Source organism: Manduca sexta, chromosome 27, assembly GCF_014839805.1.
Source record: "Manduca sexta isolate Smith_Timp_Sample1 chromosome 27, JHU_Msex_v1.0, whole genome shotgun sequence".
Lineage (NCBI taxonomy): Eukaryota > Metazoa > Arthropoda > Insecta > Lepidoptera > Sphingidae > Manduca > Manduca sexta.
This window is the reverse complement of record NC_051141.1, coordinates 13,111,932-13,134,965: the sequence shown is the minus strand read 5'-3', so window position 1 is coordinate 13,134,965 and position 23,034 is coordinate 13,111,932. Positions and strand designations below refer to the sequence as shown.

Below are 23,034 nucleotides of genomic sequence, written 5' to 3'. Positions count from 1 at the left end.
CGTTGAGTGATTTATTATTTATTCAAGGCACAAAGCTTCCAGTTCTTTGAAATTTTCGAGTTTAGAACAGTGTGTCGATACAGTAACGTTCAGTGCAGACAATCACTATTCGTAGCGCGTACCAACACAAACGACCTCCGAGCGGCGGCGACCACACGTAATAGCGCCTTGCCATTGAATGGGTAGAAGATAAGATCATTATTTACAGTAATTTTTATTTATCAAATATGCAGTATCTATAATTATCCTTATTACCTAGGTTATGACAGAGAATAAGGCCGATGAATTAATCACAATTACGGGTTTTGAAGATGTTAAAGCCCGTAGGATTTATTTTTTACCGTGTCGTCTATATACTCCGATTTAGAATATCAGGAATAACTCGCTAAAATAAAAATAAATAAACATGGGAAAGTGAAATTCACCGTACAAAGACTGCTTGAATTTAATGTATGCTTAGGAATGGTACATTGGAAAATTTATTCCTCTCTCTGAAATAAAAAAAAATGTACGAGATTTTTGTGTTTATTTGAAACCTAAATTTACTGCATTTTTACTGTCCTATTAATCCACTTTATTTTATTCTACGTCTCCGATAAATCTAAAGCAATTATTATTGCTTTAGATTTAAACACGGGACTTAAACTTATTAGGTTACATCCTGATAAAAATATTTAACTACTGCTAAGTATTTAGATTTGTTTTTCGCATCAAAATGTAGTTCAGTAGGTACAGGTTATTAAGTCATTATGTGTCATCTTATGCTAGTGTTATCATCATGATTTATATATTTCATTAACATTACCGCAATCAAATTTTTACGCATTTTTTTATTTATTATTGTAAATTATGATAAATTTCATGTTTTTTAGTCGACGCCATCTTGTATAGTAACGCCATCTATGGATGAACTAAAGCATTTAATATTTACTAGTGAGAAATAGTACGAAGCAGCGCCCTCTGCATTAATTATCTTAAACTACATGTTCATTGCGTTTAGTAAAGCTTCGAGAATGGTGTTGGAAATCCTATGATACGCGTGGCAGTTCGTAGCACTAGGAAAAGTCTTCGTAGGTGTGCGTAGCACTTGTGCTGCCAATTTTGTCTGTGTTAAATTGGCAACAGAAATAAATGAGATGTAATATAATGTATTTTGTTGTAATATACGATATAATGTATTTTGTCGATAATGATGAATGAATAATGAAACATACTTACACAAAAAAAACAAAAATATTTTTATGTAGAATAACATATGAAATAAAAAAGTATTCAAAAAACATAATACAAATATGAAATTCACTGATGCAACTTAAAAGTTTAAGTAAATCCTTTGAGATATTATATATTTTAGACATAACAAATTTTAAAATATCATATTATATTTTTCACCTTGTCACTCAACTCAGTTATTCTTTTTGTCTTGTTTTAATTTGTAATTATACTGAGCTTCAATCATATGCATGTAGTCCAAATATTTCTGTCCCCAAGGAGTATAGGATTCGTACCATTCTTTAAACATAAGGTAATCCCATTCGTCGGTGAAACAGGCCTCTTTTTCATCTAAGACTGCTACCATAATCTCAAACGGGTCCAGTGGTTTGTGAGACAATTCCGCCACCCTCTTGCCCGATAATAGTGTTTCAACAGCCTTTCTGATGGACTTGATATCATACCCTCTTAACGCTTGAGCCACACTGTGTACATTAAATTCTCTGTCTATTGCATGATACTCCATTAACATCTGTTTTAATATTAGTGATATGCTACCGTAATCAGTCCTTGGAATTAAAATTAATGATGGAAATGCTTTGTACATTTGTGGACCTTTAGCCAACCATGGCTCGCTAGCTGTACCTAATATTAATATTTTATCATGAGACCCTAATGGTTTTACGATTTCTTTGAAAAAATCCCTTGAAAGTCGTGTAGGATCAAAATTCTTCTCTTCTTTCGGAACTTTCTTGTAAAATATTTTTTCTGCGCCATCAACCATTATTATAGTTGGTTGCATCAATCTACTTACTCTGTTTACATAGTTAAACATTGTTTTAAGATTTTTTGGTCCTGGAAATTTGTCGTATACGTTCAGTGGAGAAAGATCCATCAGTATAGAATTTGTTTCTGTCGCGACTGCGTATATTAATGTTCTTTTGCCGGCTGCTTTGGGTCCAACTATTAATTGGGATCTTTCCGAATTTGGACAAGATGATCCTAACGTTAAAAGACAGCGCACCCTTACTTGTTCTCTAACATCACCGATACAGGGTTGCGGGAATGAAGGTGTCCACAAAATAGCTCTCACATCTGCAGCAGCATAATTTTGATCACCCCAGTAATCGTCCAGGGTCGTACGAGGATACTTTTTCACGATGCCTTCATCAACCAAACATTGAAACATCGCAGCTGGGCTAACTTTATCTGGCTTGGGTGGTTTGGGGATTTTTGGTTTCTTACGTTTTCTACTTTGTGGTGGTTTCATGATTCCAGCAGCTTGGTAGTCCATTTTTAAGGAATTCTTAAGGAGATTTAATTCCAATCGCATCATTTCGTCGACTATTGGTCTTAATTGAAGATGTATATCTTGGTATACATTTTCTGTAATAAGTTGCATTATGTACCCCTTCATTGCTTCAGCAGGCGCATTGGGTAAATCTATTTGTTTCCATTGATTTTCATAATCATTCCAAGTTTCTCGTACTGGTAAAATATTGTTTCCTATTGATATATAAACACCTGGATCATTATCTGGATTAAGACGTGATTTCTTGTAGTCCAATAGGCGTTTCTTTTCTTTATCCTTAGCTTCCAATTCCAACCGCTTTCTCTCTTCTTTTTCCGCTTTCTGTTCAGCTTTTATTTGTTCTTTGCTCTTCGCTTGACCCTCTTCTGCCTTTAGTCTTTTATCTTCTGCTAACCGCCATTCAATGTATTCTTCAATAGAGAATGTTTCACCTTTTACTACTAAGATAGTGCCACCTTCTTCGGCATAAGGGAATTCGTCGAATAATCGAACTTCTTTGTACCATTCCTGAAACCATTGTCTAATCTCCGCTGATATATCTTCCATTATATCGTTTTCTCTTAGTTTCAGTACACGAGTTTTTTCCTTTAAGTTTTTTTTTAGCCACTCTTCATAGTATTTTCTTCTAAAATTTCTACGTGCTTCCTTTACTTTTTCTAACTGTTCTTTGGCTGATGGGGGTTTCCACGCCGGAATGATCATGCCTAACTTTTGCTTTAATTTAGTTTCTTTGATGTGTTCTCTTTTAACTTGCATAAACCGTCTATATACCATTTGTATTACACATGCTGCTCTTGTTCGTAAAGCTTCTCTTGCAGGTGGCTTTTTTAAGCCAGCAAGCTCCAAGTACAAATTAATGTCTTTGTTTGCTTTATGGGTGATTGACCGCGTCGCTGTTCTAGATCTTTCCATTCGTTGAATATTATTTATATTTCTATCATATTCTTCCTTCTGTCTTAATTCTTCCATTTCTTCAGGTGACAGTTGTACTGATGGTTCGGATTCAGTTATATCTTCGCCCATGGCAAGCTTTCTCTTAATTTCCGCATCTCTCTCCTCTTGTCGAATTCTTTCTCTTTCTTTCATTTCCTCCTCTTTTCTCAGTATTTCCGAAGTCGTAGGAGATGGGTCGCCGATACGGTTTCCAGCGAAAATTTGATCTATTATATATTGCATTTCTTGTTGACGTGTCTCAAAAGGATAGAAAAATGGGCAAAGTATCTGAATATCCTGCGGCACCATAAGCATTTGTTGTAAAGCATTTTCTGGGTAAGTAAATTCGAAAACTTCTACTTCTTCCAGGGTCCATTTCAGTTCAAGTAGGCGACATGTGACGGCGTCTATTATCTTTTTAATATACGGCCTTCGTTGTACTTGTTCCATCTGATCGTAACACTCGCAAAGTTTATTGTAAAGTTCACTGTACTTGCAGTAGACTCTAGCTACAATCTCAACAGCGGTAGCTTGAGGTTTAATTCCAATGTAGCCAATTGCTAATTCTTGAATTTTTTCATCTTCAGCTAGAGTCAATTTAAGTTGTTCCTTTAATTTTAACCATCTTTCGTAGTAATCTTTGTTTGCCATGACGAAACTTATATCGCTAGATCTAACTGTTTACTGCATAATATCCTACAATTTTATGAATGATAAAATCTATTTTATGTAAATAATTAAATTTGATAAGCATTCACTTTAATTGACTTAAAAGGATATCACAAAGAGAATTTTCCATAGTATTATAATGCTCTTTCATTATAATGTATGCCATGACATGTAGCTAGTTATTCAGTCAATTCATGTCATCTTTGTCTAAACAAAGAGTATTTTTATAACCAGTTAAAATATGTTTCACAAAGAGTATTCTATACCATGGTACATACCTATGCAAATTTAGGAGCCGAAAGCAATCCAGTTTTTAATTGCAGTTATTGGCACGACTAGGAAAATAACTGTATTAAAATGTTTAGGTTCAAAGTATAATAGCTGACATTAGTGACCTGAGCATTTCACAAAATCTAATCACATTATCAAATTTTCATATTGTCCTTGCCACAAGATGTATCTATTTCTTGTGGAAGTTAAGGGGACTGTAATAATGCGCGATCCCCTGTCTAGCAACAATAAAAATGTTTTAAGTGCGCCTCCGTACGTGCCATTGAGCGCTGCCATCGCGAGCGCACGCGCTGCGCTCGTCCGCTCGTCGCTCCCTTCCGGTGTATGACGCGTGCCGCGCTCTATCGAGTGAGTGGTGTGAGCGACGAGCAACTCGCGGTTAACATAGCGAGAGCGGCAGCTTTTTAATATAGAAATTTGTTTTTGTAATTATTACCTGAATGGATAGCAATTAACTGTAATATAGGAATCTAAAAATTTTATATTTAGGTGACAATTATTTTAGGTAATGCTTTTAAAATATATTTTTATGTAATATTCGAATCTGCTTTTATTGTCGAATTTGGACTATTGGCGAATAAATATGATATTGGATTTTTAATAAAAAATCTTGACACGTGTTATATTGTTTTTGGCATTAATATTGAACTTTAGTACCTTATAATTCCATATATGTATTGTACACAATTTAATACCTAGTATGTATGAAAAAAGAAAATTTTCTAGAACACAGTATTGGCTATTGGCTTATATTTATATTCATTTTGGTGGAAATACCTGTAAATAGTACAAGCATATAATAAAATATTGGAGTTATCAACTACATACATATTTTAGATAAAATTATACCATAAACACTTAGACCAAGTCTAAAATTATGTAGCTGAGGCATAAAAACAAAAGACAAGCGTGATTAGATGATTGCTTCCTTTACAGATGCCGCGTTGTCTTTTACTGGGGTCTGTCAGTCTTTATTATGCCATGCGTTTATGATACAGAAAATAGATGACTTTAACAGAGCGAAATACCACTTGTTCAGTTATAGAGTAGTCGGAAATCTCAGCATCTCTAGCTGCAGATATGTATTTGGAGGATATATACTTTATTTAGTGTTATCTTTATGGGTTGTCTTAATATATACAAAATAAATTAAAACAATTTTGCAATTATTCTTGTAGAAATAATTTGCTTTATTCATTATGCTCGTAAACCTGCCTGATGCAAATACGTCTTGAGGATTCATTCCTGAATATATCACGATTTAGAACAATCCTCAGAAAGCGGTTATTGAAATGGGACTATCACCATTTTTTTTTATTTAGCGCACAAAAATTGCTATGTGAGAAAGTTTTCGAAAAAAGAAAAATAAAACAAATTTATATTATGTTGAATAACGTTACCTCTTATAATTTATGCCACACCAAATTCCAAATGCAACGCAGCTATGTTTTATAGATCAACCCTCGCATGTATTCATTAAGGGTGTAGAAATTTGAGCCATTTATTTTGTTAACTCCACGCCAAGCCATAAACTTTGCAAAGGGACTACAGAGGACAGAGGTATGAACGGGGGAGAGTCTCTGTTCAGTTTTGTAATCTTAATGTTTGTATCAAAATCTTGTAATGTATGTGTTAGCTGATTTGTAAATAGTTAATGTATTCATGAGCAAAACGTATTTTAGAATGTAAATTAATTTCCATTCTCGGTATTATCGTGTTTGATTAATGATCATTGTTGATAAAGCATATAGAGCTAAATATAAAGCTTTTTGGCGCAATAGCTAAATGAAGAAAATAACTTGCCTGACCAAGGTTTTTCCAAAAGATGGAATGTTAATTGCATTAATAGATTATTGTAAAAACAATTTTGGTATAATAATTGTTTTTAATAGCTACCCAAAACATTCATAGGTACTTATAATATTGTTTAAATGTTAAACGTAATTTCTATTGAACAACAGAATCTGTTCAAAATATAAAATGAAACGTATTTTCAGAATTGAAGTTGATAAGTTTGGCAAAATCTTTACATATAAGTGCTCTTTAGAGTAAAAAAATCAGACAATCATACCTGATTTTGGTATACAACTAAGATATTATGAAACATAAATATTTTAAACAAATTCAATAAAGGCATTCATGTCCAAATTTTCTCACGAATGAAACGCACAATCAAGGTTAATGCGTGGCGAATGTACGGTTTCGGCACGCTGCCGCCCGGCCGGTTAGCGCGCCGTCGCACCAGGAAACGAATGGCAGAATGATTGACTGTCTAATAGACTGAGGGCGATCTCTGATGTGTAAGTGTGACGAATTCGCGCGGCAATTATGTTGGTTATGTCGCTGGTGGCTGAGCTCTTGAATGTGTTTTGGACAGTGAGAATTAACATCTCTATACTCCGTCTTAATAATAATTAAGTTTTTGATTAGTGTGTTTTGAGTCAAATACCGGGTGATATTAGGTTTTTATGTATTTATTTAAAACATTTTGTACACATCGTAAACTAGCGGACTTAATGCCGGGGCAGTCCCTCCCAGTCAATCTTAGGGTACTGTATAGATGGACGGGGCATGTGTATAATAAAAAGGGATAATAAGAGTACAGATAAAACAATTGTTTTTTATTGTTCAGTATCATCACAGAGTTTGAAATTTGTACGTGATATGGCTATAGACTCGTCCCCTGTCACATAGTAGGACGGAGCAAAGGTGGCGAAAATTGGGTGCCCTGGTTACAACTCATCTGCCTACTCCTTCAGGGATGGGATGTTATGTGAGTGCACGTGGATAAGTTTTTTTTCACTGCACTTTTTTTTAAAATGTATATTATGTCAGGCCAAGCCACTGAGTAAAAAAAATTGGATTGATTGATTTGTGAAAGACCTATGAGGTGTCAAACAACTTTTTATAAAGTACCTAATTTCAGAGGAGACCGCGTTGTATAAATATTTATCGGCTTTGGAATTTTATTTTCTTCATGACTATGAGAAAGTTAACAGAAAAATTGCTCCTTAACGTGCCTGCTAAAAATATTTCATGGTACGGTTGTGTACACTACCATAAGTGTCATCGTGGTTCCACCAGCCTGGGAAGCATTTCTAGCCTCAGCATTATTGGTATAATTTTAATATTGTAAACTTATTTGATACAAAACACATCCTATGGCGAATTGAATTAGCACAACGTAACCATTACAAATCCAGTGAAGTGTTTGTTAACTACCCATACTCGTGAGATAGCCCGTGCAGATATGTTCACAATCAGTGCCGATAACAATTAAACCATCCCTATCAATGAAGCTATGAGAGCGGCACGGTTGTCACCGCAAATTGGCGAGCGCGGCGCACGCGCTGCCATCCGACACGCTTGGGGTTGACCCCAGCTTCATTGAGCCCTCATTGTTATATAAACTAATAAATTTGTTTCTGTAATCTCTATTTACATTCAAAAAATGTTTGTGTGCGGTCGATTAAGTATCGAGATGATCCTGACTTGGTTTATGTTGTTGAATTTCCATTTAATTAAATTCAAATGAAAATGTAACTGAACTGTACTTGGCAGTTTATATGATAATTTTTTTTAACCGACTTCAAAAAAAGGAGCAGGTTATCAATTCGACGTGAATATTTTTTTTTTTTTTATGTTTGTTACCTCAGAACTCGCTCATTTATGAACCGATTTGGAAAATTCTTTTTTAATTCGAAAGAATTTCTCTCCAGATTGGTCCCATAAAATTTTTTTCAAGATCACTTCGGTAGTTTGGTTTTAAAATGAAAAAAACTAGAATAATTATGTCGTCCAAGAAAACGAAATCGCGAATTTAGCTTTCCTGTGACGTATTTAGTTATGTTTTTGTTAGCAATTTTAATTAGGCACTGACTCCAAAATTGGTATCCAATATATACTTGTTATGTGAAATTATTTTTTGGTTTTGAGTGGTTTTTGAAGGCGGTTTAATTTTTTGTTAGAATTATTTTTATTAGTTCATTTAGTTTATTATCACACCCCTATGATTTTTGAAATTATAGTGGAACAAAGTTTAAGTTCAAATTATGTAAAAATCTATAAAAGTTATAAACTCTAAATCTTTTTTCTTTGGTCCTTTCAAATTATTAATGTTTATTATTCACGTGTACAAACGTGACAGTTTGTTCAACTAAATTAGATTATCATAATATGCTTATATAAGATTTTTAGCGTCGATTGGCGTCCACATAATTCTTAACGTCTATTAAGTTTTCCAATAACATGGAATTATAAGAGATTATTGGTCTTGTAATGTCGATAAAGCTATAGAGTTCTTGTCGCTTTGCAATATATTAGGGTCCCTAAAATTACTTTTAAAGCAGGTGCGGGCCAAGAATTAAGTTTAGTTTAGCTCGCACAGGAGAGGGAATTTTTCATACTTGCATATATAACGCGCGTAAACTACGTTATAAGTACCGAACTAATGTTTGTCTTACAATAATAATAATGTTGAAACAACAGCTGCACCAAAGTACTAAAATAATGACTATAGGTATATTTTATTACCAGAATTTAGCGTACAATAGTTTTTTGCATGATTAAATATTTCTTTATGTAAATTTATATACAAATCCATTACGACGTTTATTGCTTACAATACATCTTAATTTTTTTTACCATTATTGATATTAGTAAGATGTGAGATTTTCAATTCACTTTATGAAATACATTTTAATAACCAGAGTGTGTGACAGAGTTATTAATTAACCAACGGCTCTTGGACACGTGATCCCATTTTGTGAAGAGCTCTTTAAGCCATTATTGGTTTCTAGTGGCTCACTAACGCGTACAAAACTATTGCAAAATGTATCCAGTTCAATAACGGTGCTAGAAGTTTCGAGTGTCATTATGATATTTTCTTTTAGATTGTAATAATAAAGTATATAAAAATCAAATATTGATTGACAATGTGTATCTTTGATTTTCTAATATTATAATTATTATAGCAAGGAAATATGTTAATTTACGTATTTACTAAAAACTAAGATACGCAGCAATTGTCAGATAATAATTTGCATACAATTACGTATCCATATAATTTTTTATTGCTTTATAATAAAAAATCGAGCATTGACATAAAAGCATACTAAAACGTGTAATCACGCGTAATACGTGAGGTTTCGCGATGAAACTTAAAGGGACAATTTAACTCTCGCGAGTAACCCAACCGTGAGTTCAAAGGCGTAGCGAGGGTCATCAGTCCACAATTAAAAGTTGCGCCAAAGGAACGTTTACGGTTGGCGGCGGCTTCGAACAGCCATTGTGTGGAGATAATATCTCGAAATACCAAGTAGGAAATTGTAAAATTTTTGCAACTATTTGTTGCGATCTCAATAAATTGGCAACGAGGGATTCGCGATTTTGCAGTTTTGTCGTTGTTATTACTTTATCATATTTATAATTTGCTGTAAGAGTTGATTAAAGATTACGGACAGAGATAGGATATTTATTGGATTGTAATACACATTTTAAAAATCACTTCAGTTTGGTTTTCTTGATGCTAACGTTAGTGAGCTAAGATATGGAAAATTATATAAATGGATAGTGATAGGCAAGACAAGAAAGTAGTAATTAATAGTTACGCAGAAGAAGCGGTAATCAGTTGACTGAGTTTGCTTGTAATTGATATAATGATGCGATCGCAGAACATATCGCGAATTGTTTGATGCTCTGCTTTATCAATTTTAATATGCAATAGTACAGTGTTGGCAAGTAGAGTTATATACATATTATACTATAATTTCTTATAACCCTACGTCTAAATTTGATCAAGATTTCTTGAAAGAAAATAGGATTGACTCTTTAATAACTTACACGTAAAGTTTATTAAGTATTCTATTTAAACTTCATTTATTATGATTATAAGAAAATCTGGTCATTTTTTCGCATATGAAGTATAGGTTCCACAAGGTACCTACTGTGCATCACAGTAAGATCCGTCGATATTTATTTATTTATTTATTTAATAAGGTACACCAACAGCATACATATCCTTAAATCTAAAATTAAAAAAGTATTGCGTGTTGACAATTGGCTGATATGCATATATATATGATATTATGGCGGATAGCAGCACTGCTAAGAATTCTAATTAGAAATTTGGAATATTTGATTACTTATATAGGCACCCTTTACTTCTTAGTCTGGTGGCAATGTATAAATATTTAATGCGGTACTAAAGGGTTTACAGTCCGACACAAAAGTAGTTGACCGAATTAAATATTTCAAACTACCTTTTAACTTTTGCAGCCTAATCAACAATCGTTTTTTCTTCATTAATATAAACTTCCAAGGGCTTGCTTTAATTAAAATAAAAATCATAATATTTCAATTGAAATTATTACGTAGAAGTGTTTAATAGTTTTGAACTTATTTAGCTAACTCCGCAGCTGCCTGTGCATAGACTAATAAAAGTCCAGATTCGAATTAAAAGTTACTATTTGACAATGATTGAGGCCTTAAAGGACTTTTTAAAACCACCAAACCTAACCGATCCCTATCAGAGAATTGAACCCCTTCTGTGCTATCATTTACAACCCCTACATCACTGAAATACCATACGAAAATAATCAAACGTGCAAGTTATTTACATTAAAAATACCTAGACATAAATTCTCGGGTGACGTTTATGGTACAATAAACAACCCTGTTTATGGATAACTGGCTGATAGTGTTGTATTTTTTCCGTGATATATCGCGTGATAACGTTGGAATCCGTCCAGGTGTGCTAATTCCAGCACTGAGTAGACTATATCTGTAAGTAATGGATTGCTTGAACTTCGCAGTGATTACTTTATTTATGTTTAAGGCACAAACAGTTACACATTGAGAATTGTAGACAAATGAGTATAAGTTATTTATAAAAATACAAATGCGTAACTCACAATGTTGTCCACAGATTATATATGATAACGTACTTGGTAAAAAAATTACGAAGACAAGATAAAGTTACAAAAGAAATTGTAGTTAATTTGATTACAAAATATCGCAATTTTAATGAATTACAAGTTGGAGGCAACAATGATCTGTGTTAACGTTTTTGATATTGCCCAGTGGAAATAGAAAATATATATAGGTCTGCAAAATCTTAGTTATAAAACACAGTAATATGACGCAGGGGTGCGCGTAGGCCAGCATTAGTGTGGTAGGAAGAAACAGCAAAAATGATATCCGCGCCCACCACGCCTCAATACTGCTCTCGGAATTATTAACAAACTCGATTATTAATTCTGTTGCAGTCACATTTATTATTGTATATGTCAAAAAGAAACATCATTTCTAGATATAAACATCTGGATTTTAAACTCACGAGATTATAGTTTTTCGATAAAACGGCATAGGATAACAAATTCCAATGACAACGATAGATCGAAAGAAATGTTCGTTGTACTTTCTTTAAATTTTCCACGTACTTTTTGTAGTGAGGATTTCATACTGCTGCAGCGTACTCCAAGTGGGGTCTGATGTGGGACTTGTAAAGGTGGATATAAGTGTTTACTAGTTTAAAATCAATCATGGGCCGCATTACAAAATATCCATTTATATTATAAGCGTTATTAACTATGTTAAATATATAAATCAAGTTGTAATTTCTCATCAAGCAATACACAAATATCTCAGATGGATTTTACTTTATAATTACATAATACAATAATATTAGTCCTGTATATATTGTCCCACTGCCGGGGGCGAGCCTCTTCTGATCGCTACTTGCTAATGAGGAGTTTATCTTTGCCTAGTCCACTACGCTGGCCTAGTGCGGATTGGCAGACTTTAAATTATATAAGTATAAAATATACCTTTTATTTATAACGTAGGATTTCTTGGAGATGCTTTTCTCGCTTGAGTTTCTTTGGACATTAATATTATTTTAATAAATTATTCAGGGGTTTAAACAAGCCAACTTTTATGAGAACAGGGTTTTTTTTGTTTTTTTTTTAATTTCTATGCATATACATTTGGCTAATAATTACACATATAATCAATTATTATAAAAATGTAAAGAAAATTCGCATAGCTATATGGTATAGACATGGGAGACACTTACCTGTACATTTGGTTCCTCGTAGTGTGTCTGTGAGCGTTGGTGTAGAATATCCCTTGCTGAGACCGCCTGACAGCTTATCAGAACCTGTACATTGAAATGGTGTATAAATGTAAATACACTGCCTCGATGCCGCAGTTGTAGCGAGTGCGTTACTTCTTCCGCTGCGAGGTTTCGGGTGCGAATCCCGGGTCTGGCAAAGGGATATTGAGTTTTTCTTCTCGCTATCAGCCCGAAGTATGTCATGTATGTAGCAGTAATTATGGCGGTAAGCATGCAAGTCGGCAGAGGCACATTTCTGCGTAACCCTTCAGTGATAAGGGAGGAAGGAGGTGTATAAATAAAAATATTTATAATTCACGATAGACCACATTTAACATATAACGGTAATAGAATCGCTTTTAATTTCGTTTTATATCAGTGTCTTACTGTAGTTCAATTATTATCCTGCAGATTAATCGAATAGACTGAAATTAATAGATTTGGTGTTGCTTAGTGAGATGCCCAACAGTGTGACAGTATATATACAGGGCTGATATTATTCTTATAGTGAGATTACAAAATTACTACTGTTAAAAAGCTGACGTACCCAACATCCTCTTAAACTGGCAATGGTATACCAATAAACCGACGGATTAAAAGTCAACAGTACAAATATAATATTTAACCAATTAATAACACAAATAATAAAACTGTTTGACGTGCGATCCAAAACAAATCTCCCACTGGAGTTTACAGGCAATTGAATGCGTACAACAGTAAGCTCATAAGTCGCCACTTCTCAGGCCATCCCTCGCAAACAAACAATTATGGGACAATCGCATGCCACTCGTGCGCACCATAAATCAGCGGGTGATAATGACGAGCATTGCTCAATGACATTTCAGTTTCGATTGACCGGCAATAGATGGTGTTTTTGGCACGCGCGCGCGCCCGCGCATCCAGTAAACAACGCACGGGTAAATTATGGCACTTGGGAAGAGCAATTGCGATCATTTTATTAGGGAAAGTTATTCTATAAATTTCGCTATTATTGTGCTTATCCTTTATTAATAAAAGTTTTTGAGAATTCATATAACTGGAAAAAATGTGTATGCGTGTATGGAGGCTTAGGATTGGATAGGTTATTCGTCAGCTAATACTAAATTATCCTCTGCAAGTAGTGACATAAATGCATAGCGGAATATATTGAAATCTTCAAAATATTTATTGGTCATAAAATGTAGAGTTCTTAACGCTGAAGACATTTAAATATCAAAACGTTTAATGCTTTAAACAAAGCATAAAACAAATTTTTGTCCAAACATAATAAAAAATCTTCGACGTTTCGAAAATATATTGTTTTGCTGACCACATCGGACAAGTAGATACATGAAATGATATAGAATCACCCGCTGTTACCACTTTTGCTTATCAAATCACTTCTCTAATGGGCTGACACTTTATCTGAACCTTTCATGGGAACCGTGAACCATACAATATAAACTTAATTGCGCGATAGATACCAGTAATGATGCGACCCCTCTTTTTAAGATTTATGGATGAACTGTGACCGGCCGAAAATGCCCCCTCAATATTTATTCTAACAGTAAGCATATTGTAACGCTGTGATTTTGTTTTAAGCGTGGGAGATTTTTTTTAAGCACGATTATTTGACATGAATAATTTTAACATATCTTAATTGTTAACGAGTAATACAGTAATTATTGAAGTATGTTAAATTTTGTTGTATTTAGTTATGTTACAAAGTACTTAAATGGGATTAGGAATATTTTTAAATGATGTAAATAAAGCTGTGCAACCAACATTGCATACTCGATCATCGAGTTATCAGAAACGTCACTAATTAAAAAAACAGTGTATAGTATTCTTAAAAACTATCTAAGTATAATACCTACAATGATCCCCAATATAACACTTACCTATAGAGTTAGATAATATCAATAAACGGTGCCGGGTGCCAAATGTAATCATAAAGTTAAAGAACCCTTCCCGTCAGTCACTGGTTGAGTATAATTTATAATACCTTACTCTGTACGAGGGAACATTAAATTTACTTATTCACCATTCGTACGGTGCAACGTAAGGAGATAGTGGGATTTTCGTAGTATGTTTTTTTTTGTATCAGTAAGTTATAATAATGCCCTTTCCCAAGCAAACGGCGTTGGGCATTTGTTCCTTATATTTATTGCGCACAACTATAATAGTTAGCTTTTAAAATACAGGTAGCACACCATTTTGTTTTAAAACGCAAACAATCAAATTTATTCGCTGTCGAGGCTTGTCTCAAGCAAGAATCGGTTTATGTAAGTGTAATTTTAGTGGCGGTGAACTGAGCGCCAATAAGTATATATTTCTTGATTGATATGAGGCTAAACCGTTTCATAAGGTAATGGACACGGAACTTGAAAAACGATTAAGGGCCTGTTTACAAGTTGACTGACTCGGTGGCGTAGTTGAACTGCACGTGCGGTGCGGCAGCGCTCTGAGGTCCTGGGTTCGAATCCCGGGCCGGGCAAAGTGGTATTTGGGTTTTTCTGCTCACTATCAGCCCGGAGTCTGGAATTTGTGCCCGATATGGCGATAGGCTCACGCCCTATCACATCATGGGACGGAACAGACTTGATGTAAAGTGGGTGCCCTGGTTGCGCCTCTGCATACTCCGTGGGGGATAAATGCACGATGTGTGTGTGTGTATGTACAAGTTTCCATTAGATTTGATTTGACAGATAAATAGAGAGCACTCATTTTATTACACGCATTTGGGAGCATAGGTTACAGTGTGACTTTTATATTTGGTTGGCTTCAGGTTAGCTTGGACATTTTCAGTCTTACTTATAATCTTGGTTTAGCGTTAAGGGGTCGTTAAAAATTGCTTAAATAGCTGTCAAAAAAAATCACCGGTTTCCTAACTTCAAACCTTATTAAGAGGCAAGATGGCGGGTTTTGACTTACAGCTGATCGAGTAAATATGTGTTTTAACTAAGCATAGCTTTGCGAATTTTTTATAAGTAAGACTGTCAATGAGTAATATTTACTCACAAGTTGTGAATCGATTCCTTAATTTACTGAATTGTCAGGAGTAGCGTGTACCAATATCCTTCTTTATGCAGTACAAATTTGTGTTTCGAATATAATATTCCTTAATACAATAATCTAGAGTAGAGTATACAATAGATACATACATACATAAGGTATTAAAATCATTATCCTTTCCAACTTCGCCACAGTCGGGGAAGAAATATTATATAATACTTAAAGAATGTTATTATACCTAATAAAATTCTTAACATTCCCTCACAGCGGATGGCTTAGCGGCAAGACATTTTCCACACGAGTTCCTTAAATAGAGCATTAAGGAAGGATATAAGATTTATTCCTAAGAGGTTCCTAGGATTTTGCGAATGTAGTCATAGAAAGAACACTTACTTTAACATAGTAGTAATTCAATTTTCAAATGAACTAAAGCAATAGTTCACCGAACACGTCGATCGTTCCCCGGCTAATGAAAATAAATTAAACCACCCTTTGGTGTAATAAACATTAAAAAAACGATAGGAATATCAGCAGCGTTTGTGATTTATACATGTATATATTACCGTGATATCATCTAAAATGCGGCATCGTAATTGATGACGTTTGCACCGTGGAGATCGGCCGATAGCCGACGCTCATTATGGACTGGTTTTAACGAGTCTCCACTCAATTGTCGAATTATTTAATGAGAACAGGGTTTTGTGGGGTTAAACCTTTAATATTTGTTTTGCTGTTAGTATTTAAGTTTGTTGATTATGAAATATTTTTAGGGAGGTCTAATACTTCAAATTAAAATGGTGTGCAACGCTGAAGACTGTTTGATAGTACATGTAATACTTAAAAGAATATTAATACGTAATCTTTATATATAGTTTTATTTGTAAACTTGTTTTAGTGTTAAGAGGTGATTAAGATCTGCTTAATTATTAGCTATCAAAAACATCACCGGTTTCTTAGTTTAAATCTTATTAAGAGGCAAGATGAGGTTTGACTTACAGCTGATCTAGTAAATTTATGTTTTAACTAAGCATAGGTTTGCGAATTTTTTATAAGTAAGACTGCTAATATTTAGTAATGATATAAAATAATATTGTTCTATTATTTGTTTAAATTGGAGGATCCACGTCGAGAAATGCAGGTTATGTTATTATAATTTTCAAATCCCGTTTGCTATCTACCACTGTGTAGATAATCAAGAGTTTTAGTTATTCCGAGCAAATTTTCGCCATGGCCCGTGCATGTTAGATCTAGAAACAAGAATACGGAACAAAAGCGTCGCTACGCACAAAAGAAAGGAAATAATTAGGGGCCTGAATGCACTTCTTTTTAATTAACCATTCAGCCAATAGCTGAATTGTGAATCTCAAAGCGTTTTATTAACCGCATAGGTACTGTTATAACATCTTTACATTTAACAGTTATTTTCGATAGACAGGGAATAATTATGAAAATAAATTCAAATAGAAACCAAATCATACGCAGAATTTTTTGTTAAATTACTACATTAAATATTATAAATATTCGTAGCAAAAAATTAAGCACAAATACTAACTAAACAGTCTCCATGTCTTCCACGCGTAATACTGTCCGCGAATAACGATAAAGAGCGTGTGCCGCGGCGCGCGTACTTTTGCATTTATTACTATATTATGCAAATTACATGGAAGATATTGTTCATTGTTTTGTATTCTTGGCTGGTGTACGTCGATTTATCATGGGCGGGCAATGGATGGCGCTGTAAGCATTTTAACAGCAACTGTATCTCAATTATAGATGTTTCGTGAAGAATATGTTTATTTATTCGAAAAGATAATATAGATTTAAAAATACTAACGCTGATTTGGATTTTAAAGTGCAAGTAACATAGTCTAATAAACGTAGTTTAATGTCTCTATAGGTAATTTTCACACTAAAGATGGTTAGACAATTTAATACAGTATTATCTAGATATAATTTTTAAGCTTCTTATAAATATTTCTTCCATTATATCAAAATTTAAGCGATGACCGAATGTGATCTATAATAGTTTTATTTATAACAAATAATTGGCTCGATGTGTACCGAATCGAAATCTAACATTTATAGAGGAGTTTATGATATTTTATCTTCTAAGAGAAAAATCTCAAGGGAATTCCAAACGATAATATATAACGACCTCGCCGTATTCTTTGAAATTCTCAATAAAAGAACGCAGATCGAAACTCTGGATAAAAATCTTCAATACTTTCGCGAGAAAGAATGCCTCTCACCTCAGCCAACCCTGATAATGGATCGTCAGTTTAAAATGTAAAATTATTTTTTCAAGTGAATTGTCCACGTTTTTAATGGTGGAAAAGTTTATTGTTTCTCGTCATTATTTCGGCCAACTCTTCTACCGGATGCCTGGAAGGTTGCGAACAATAGCAATTTTTTCAAGTCAGTATTTTATGTAAATATGCTCATGAATGTTTTAATTAAATGTAATAAAATTTTAAGTTTTCTTTGTGTAGCAGAATTATTTTGTGAGAGACGTGTTTGCCTTTTTGAATTAATCAAAATGTTTTTGTTTTAAACGGGTCATGAATTTCGTGTACCAAACTAGACGAATGCGTATTGATACGTCTAAAGTATTAATAATAGAAAACGTTTTCTTTCTATAATATTGATAAACATGAGAGTCAGAAGTGACCTAGCTAGGTTGAATTCTAACCTCTGTCCCGACGATTCTTGGCAATCCCACCGAGGGTCGTCTTAAACATTATTAACCAGTCTTTTCCATAAAATTGTTTTAATACTTTTTTTAGAATTGATTAAAATTTGAACTGGTAAACCCTTATAGCGGTTTCATAAAATTTTAAAGATCACGTATTAAAAGGACCTTGTGGAATGATAAACTTAATGAGAATCAATACAAAAAACGACGTCGTATAAATAAAAATTCGGAATATAAATAATTTTTCGCCCAAAAATGTTTTAAAGTGGAAATAACGTTCATTTGCATTCGCCAAGCAATAATATTCCTTTATTGTCTCTTTAACTCACCTATATTGCATTGAAAACTGCACCTCGGCGATAAATTTCAACTGCAAAAATTTCCCTATCTCGTTAAAGCCGAGGGCAAGTCCCCATTCCCCCCCGCTCACCCCCGTGCCACAATTCCAGGCCCGGCTAACTTCACGAATAATGAACTGTACGCAGATAATAAAATTTTATTTTCACAACTAGTTAAGGTTGTGCGCGATGATCTTTTGGGCGGAGTGTGGGCGGGGGCGTTGTCATGGTTACCGCGGGGGAAATCCGCACGCCCCCGCTTTCCCCCTTGAGATTGTTATCTGTAGAAGACGCTCCCCACCATCTCTTTGTACCTACACAGCATCAGAGCCTTATCTAAAAGGGTTTATATGCAGCATCGTTGGAATATCATCTTACTATGTTCAAAATAAGGTTGTGATTTGTGTGTGGGGTATTGTCACGTGGAGAATCGATTTTCTTTGTGAATACCCGCTGTGTGTCATGATAGGTATCGGTGTTCGCACAATGGATCTTAAAATGTTGATGTCTCTGTATAAAACGGTTGATGGCGTGAAATTTAAGGTCAGGGAGCGAATTGGTTCGTGCACAGTAATGATGTGCTCCAATGTATGTGCTCGAAGCATATCTTTGTTATAGTTTTTTGAATACCTTTTAAAGATATTATGACGTTGTATTATATTGGGTATAGGTTTATAATTAACATAAAAAGTTGAAAAAATTACTTTCCTAATTAGTAAAACCCATTCTAAACTGGAAATAATATTTAAAAGAAAAACAACTTTGTTTTTAATTTCTGAATCCAAGACAACCTCATATGGGAATGTAAGTTGCCCAGAGGGTTATTACAATAAATATTATTATATTTTACTAACTGTGCCCGCGGCCTCACCCGCGTGGAAATCAGTGTGTCATAAAGTTTTTCCCGCCTAAATTCCGACCCACGAAATTTTTAACAGCCACGCGATGTCTTCCACAGTAATAGTTATATTTCTGTCAACTTACATAACACCGTCAAGTTATAGTAACGTAAACTTTCTTCAAGAATTGCACTATCTTTTAGTAAAAACCTCACAGAAATCCGTTCAGAAGATCATGAGAAAATTGATCACATACAGACAGGCAGCTTTTGGGGATTTTGTATTTTTATTTCATAATCAAATAAACATTTGGAAAAACGTTTACTTGTGACACAATAATGTGGTAATACTAGTTATGTACGTGCTTGCTAAGCTCTTACTAGCTCTTAAAAAGTAGTTTTCAAACTTAAAAGAAAAAGTAAAGTTGAATCCCAGTTGTAATTTGCGCTGACATCCATTGATATCCACCAGTGTGTCACCAGTGTTGGCTCGCGACTAATTCGCATCCTTGTCTTTATACTTCGAGATGTTACAATGAAACAACAATTCCATACACATACTAGTTTTGTTTTGGGTTAACTGATAGAGAATATTCATTAAAGTCCGCTTTTGCGTACTTTATATTGTAAATAAATAGATTTATTCAGCGCCAAATAAATTCAAATCGACCGAATTTTATAAATGTTAATTTTAATATGAGGTCAGCAATTCTAGTAAACATCCAAACACTAAAACATTTTCATTAGTAAGATACAGATTATTATCAGGCCTAACTTTATCCCATTTTCCGAATTCATTTTCATTTAATACAAGTAACTTTGGTGAGAATTATAAATGATATACATAAAACACTTACCAATCGTCTTGTTTTTGTCCATAGATCCAAGCATTGAGTCGTCAGTGCGAGCAGACCTTCCGAAACCAAGGGTTGTGCTCGCTGTATCTTGACCCAACTGTCCCCCATAGAAGTCACCGAAGGCGCTCGCCGATCCTAACAACCCTGATCTGTCTTGTAGCGCTGCCTTTGCCTTCTCCACACTCTGTTTCAACTGTTCGAAGGTGGATTGATGTAGTCTGTACGGAGGCCATTCTGTCGCCGGCCAAGGTTCCTCTTTCAACGCACTCCTCTTCAATTCAAGGGCCCCCGCGTAGGAGCAGCTGCTTTCGTACATCGCAGCTTTGAAACCGGCCCGGAGTGCTGTTGCACACTTGATACCGCGTAGGTCAACCCTAAAGCAAAATGATACTGTTGTTACAAAAAATATAAGTCAAGCATGAGATCTTTTCCCATTTTTAGAGATAGGCCGGGATGTACAGTTTTGTCGCCAACTATGTTAGGTCGCGTGTCAAAGAGGATGAAATATTGGACATAATATCAGACTCCAGGTTAATGACGTCCAATAAATAAGATCACATTTCTTGGCCCAAAGAATCGAACAAGGAACTGTTCGATTCTTTGGGCTTGACTGAAAATGACATACAAAAATTTACAAAGTCTTTGTATCTGCTGGCCCGCCAGGTGTATCGAAAATATTACATTTAAACAATGATTACAATTTGAGATTTCAGTGCGTCATTTGATGATTTTATCACATTTTTTAGGTCACCTTTAGTGGCAGAAAAAGTTTTCGTTCTAGGCAATTATTATGTATTCAAGAACATTATTAGTATTAGGTATTTCATAACTGCACAAATACACATCATTATTATTTAGTTTATTTTACAATAGAAAGGTAGCCATTACGTTTAGTCAGATATATATGCTAAAAATAAAAACGTAGTCCATTTACAGTTTACTATGTCTCTAGATAACTAGGACTTATCCGATAGATTCCATTTACTAATTGAAATAAACAAACATACTGTAGTTGGCCAAATATACCACGCGTAAAATTGAATTCGTCTCTCTTAAGGACGTGACGTAGAGTTAAATTGCAATACAGCAATATTATCTATTTATAGAGGTGACTTGTAATTGAATATTGCAAAAATACTTAATTAAAATTAGGTGCCATTATGAACACGCGGCACAAAATATATTATTATTTTGCTATATTCTGTAATTTACACAGGATGTTAAATTATGTTGAAGATTTAACACAATTCAATGGAACAGTATAAAAATGTCACTTATTGCACGTAAACAAAATAGAAATATTTATTGGACTTGGCGTAGGCGATTAGGTCGGTTCAAATACTATTACTATACAACAGCCAATTTCCATATAAAATCAGCCGAAATAATCAGACCATATCCGTCTATTTGAGAAATACGTTTCTACCCATAAATATATTAATCAGTTAAGTCAACCAAAGCTCTGTCCGATTCTCAAATATACGTATATAAAAAAAAATTAAACATTATTAGTTAAAATACATGTTAAGCATCGTAAATTGATTTTTCTTGGTAGGTGGATTAGATTTCCAAGTGTGTTATGTATTAAATCAGTTTAATCCGTGCCTCAGATCCAAAGCAATTGCGGATGATTTTTATATAAGTACACTCCCTCACCTCATGTCTGATATTCTCTTTCTTCTTGGCCGCCTAGGATCTTTCTTGACCTTCTCCGTCGTGGCTGTTGGTACGTGGTATCACATTTCAGTGATACCACTCTATGTACGCTTTATTTTCACTTAACCCACAGATTTTCTCAAACAAAATTATGTAAAGTGAAGTCGGATAGTATTAGTTAATTTCATAAGTAATATCACACATTTTCTTGTGACTGGTCTACACCATGCGTTCCGCGTGACTGTTTTAAATTTTAAAAAAACACTTAAATTGGTGTGAAAGGTGAAATCAATATGCCGTGTTTTCAATATTAATTAGTAATCGGAAACAATCGATTGGGTATATCCGCGATGATCGCTTCGCAGTGGCCTTTAGTACACTGTGGCTGCGCGTCTGCGCATTGCCACAACGAACAAATTGAAAGCATCCGGCAGAAGGGAAATATGACATATGACCAATTTATATTTACTGGTCGATTTGACCACGGACGCGAATTAGCGTTTTAAAACGCTTTTCAGTTTCTATTTAAATATGTTAATTGACTTATCGTTAGGCGTGGCGTCGGTCATTATATTAAAATTTTACCATTAATACTGTATGAAATGGAACGATAGCGCTTAACGTTACAAAGGTTGAAGTAAATTCGGTATTTCTTTTTATTTTTGGGGCCGAAAACGATGACCATGTTTCCATTTCTGTAGTCTCTAATTATTGAACTGTTAACTTTTCAAGTTTAATACTGAAATTTTACATCGGTAAACCTTAGATCGGTAATATAATAAATATTTACATTTGAAGTTTACCGTAACTTATGGAAAGTAAGTACTTACGTACTTTATTTGATTTACTAATTACATAACATTATTATAACAATTTATACCTTTGTAATTAATATCTTGGAATGATTTAATAAATCACGAATTAACACTTTTATTAATTCTGCGGTAAATATGCTGGCGCTAAATATAAACACGGTTTATTAATATTCTATTTGTTCGAATCAGTTGCAGTACTAAAGGTAATATTGCTTATTGTGGCTAAACTATTACAAATAGACATCCTATAACATTATTGTCTTCTGGGTGACAACATGCCAACACGAGTTCCAGACCGCCATTACCTGGCATGT

The 23,034-nt window shown here is 34.2% G+C and overlaps 2 protein-coding genes across 2 annotated transcripts in view; both read right to left on the bottom strand.

The window, feature by feature from the left end:
• LOC115455759 (DNA-binding protein D-ETS-3) overlaps positions 1 to 22,289 on the bottom strand; it is a 71,727-nt gene extending 49,438 nt beyond the window's left edge. The window contains exons 1-3 of the mRNA XM_030184441.2: positions 21,906 to 22,289; positions 20,250 to 20,623; positions 12,492 to 12,575 (exon numbers count right to left, since the gene is read on the bottom strand). Coding sequence (XP_030040301.2) covers positions 12,492 to 12,575; positions 20,250 to 20,623; positions 21,906 to 21,910 — 463 coding nt within the window. The 5' untranslated portion in view covers positions 21,911 to 22,289. The remainder of the gene's footprint in view (positions 1 to 12,491; positions 12,576 to 20,249; positions 20,624 to 21,905) is intronic.
• On the bottom strand, positions 1,288 to 4,317 carry LOC115455758 (dynein regulatory complex protein 11-like). The gene has a single exon (XM_030184440.2). The coding sequence runs from the start codon at positions 4,106 to 4,108 to the stop codon at positions 1,406 to 1,408; it is 2,703 nt and encodes a 900-aa protein (XP_030040300.2). The 5' UTR covers positions 4,109 to 4,317; the 3' UTR covers positions 1,288 to 1,405.
• Positions 22,290 to 23,034: the final 745 nt, after the last annotated feature.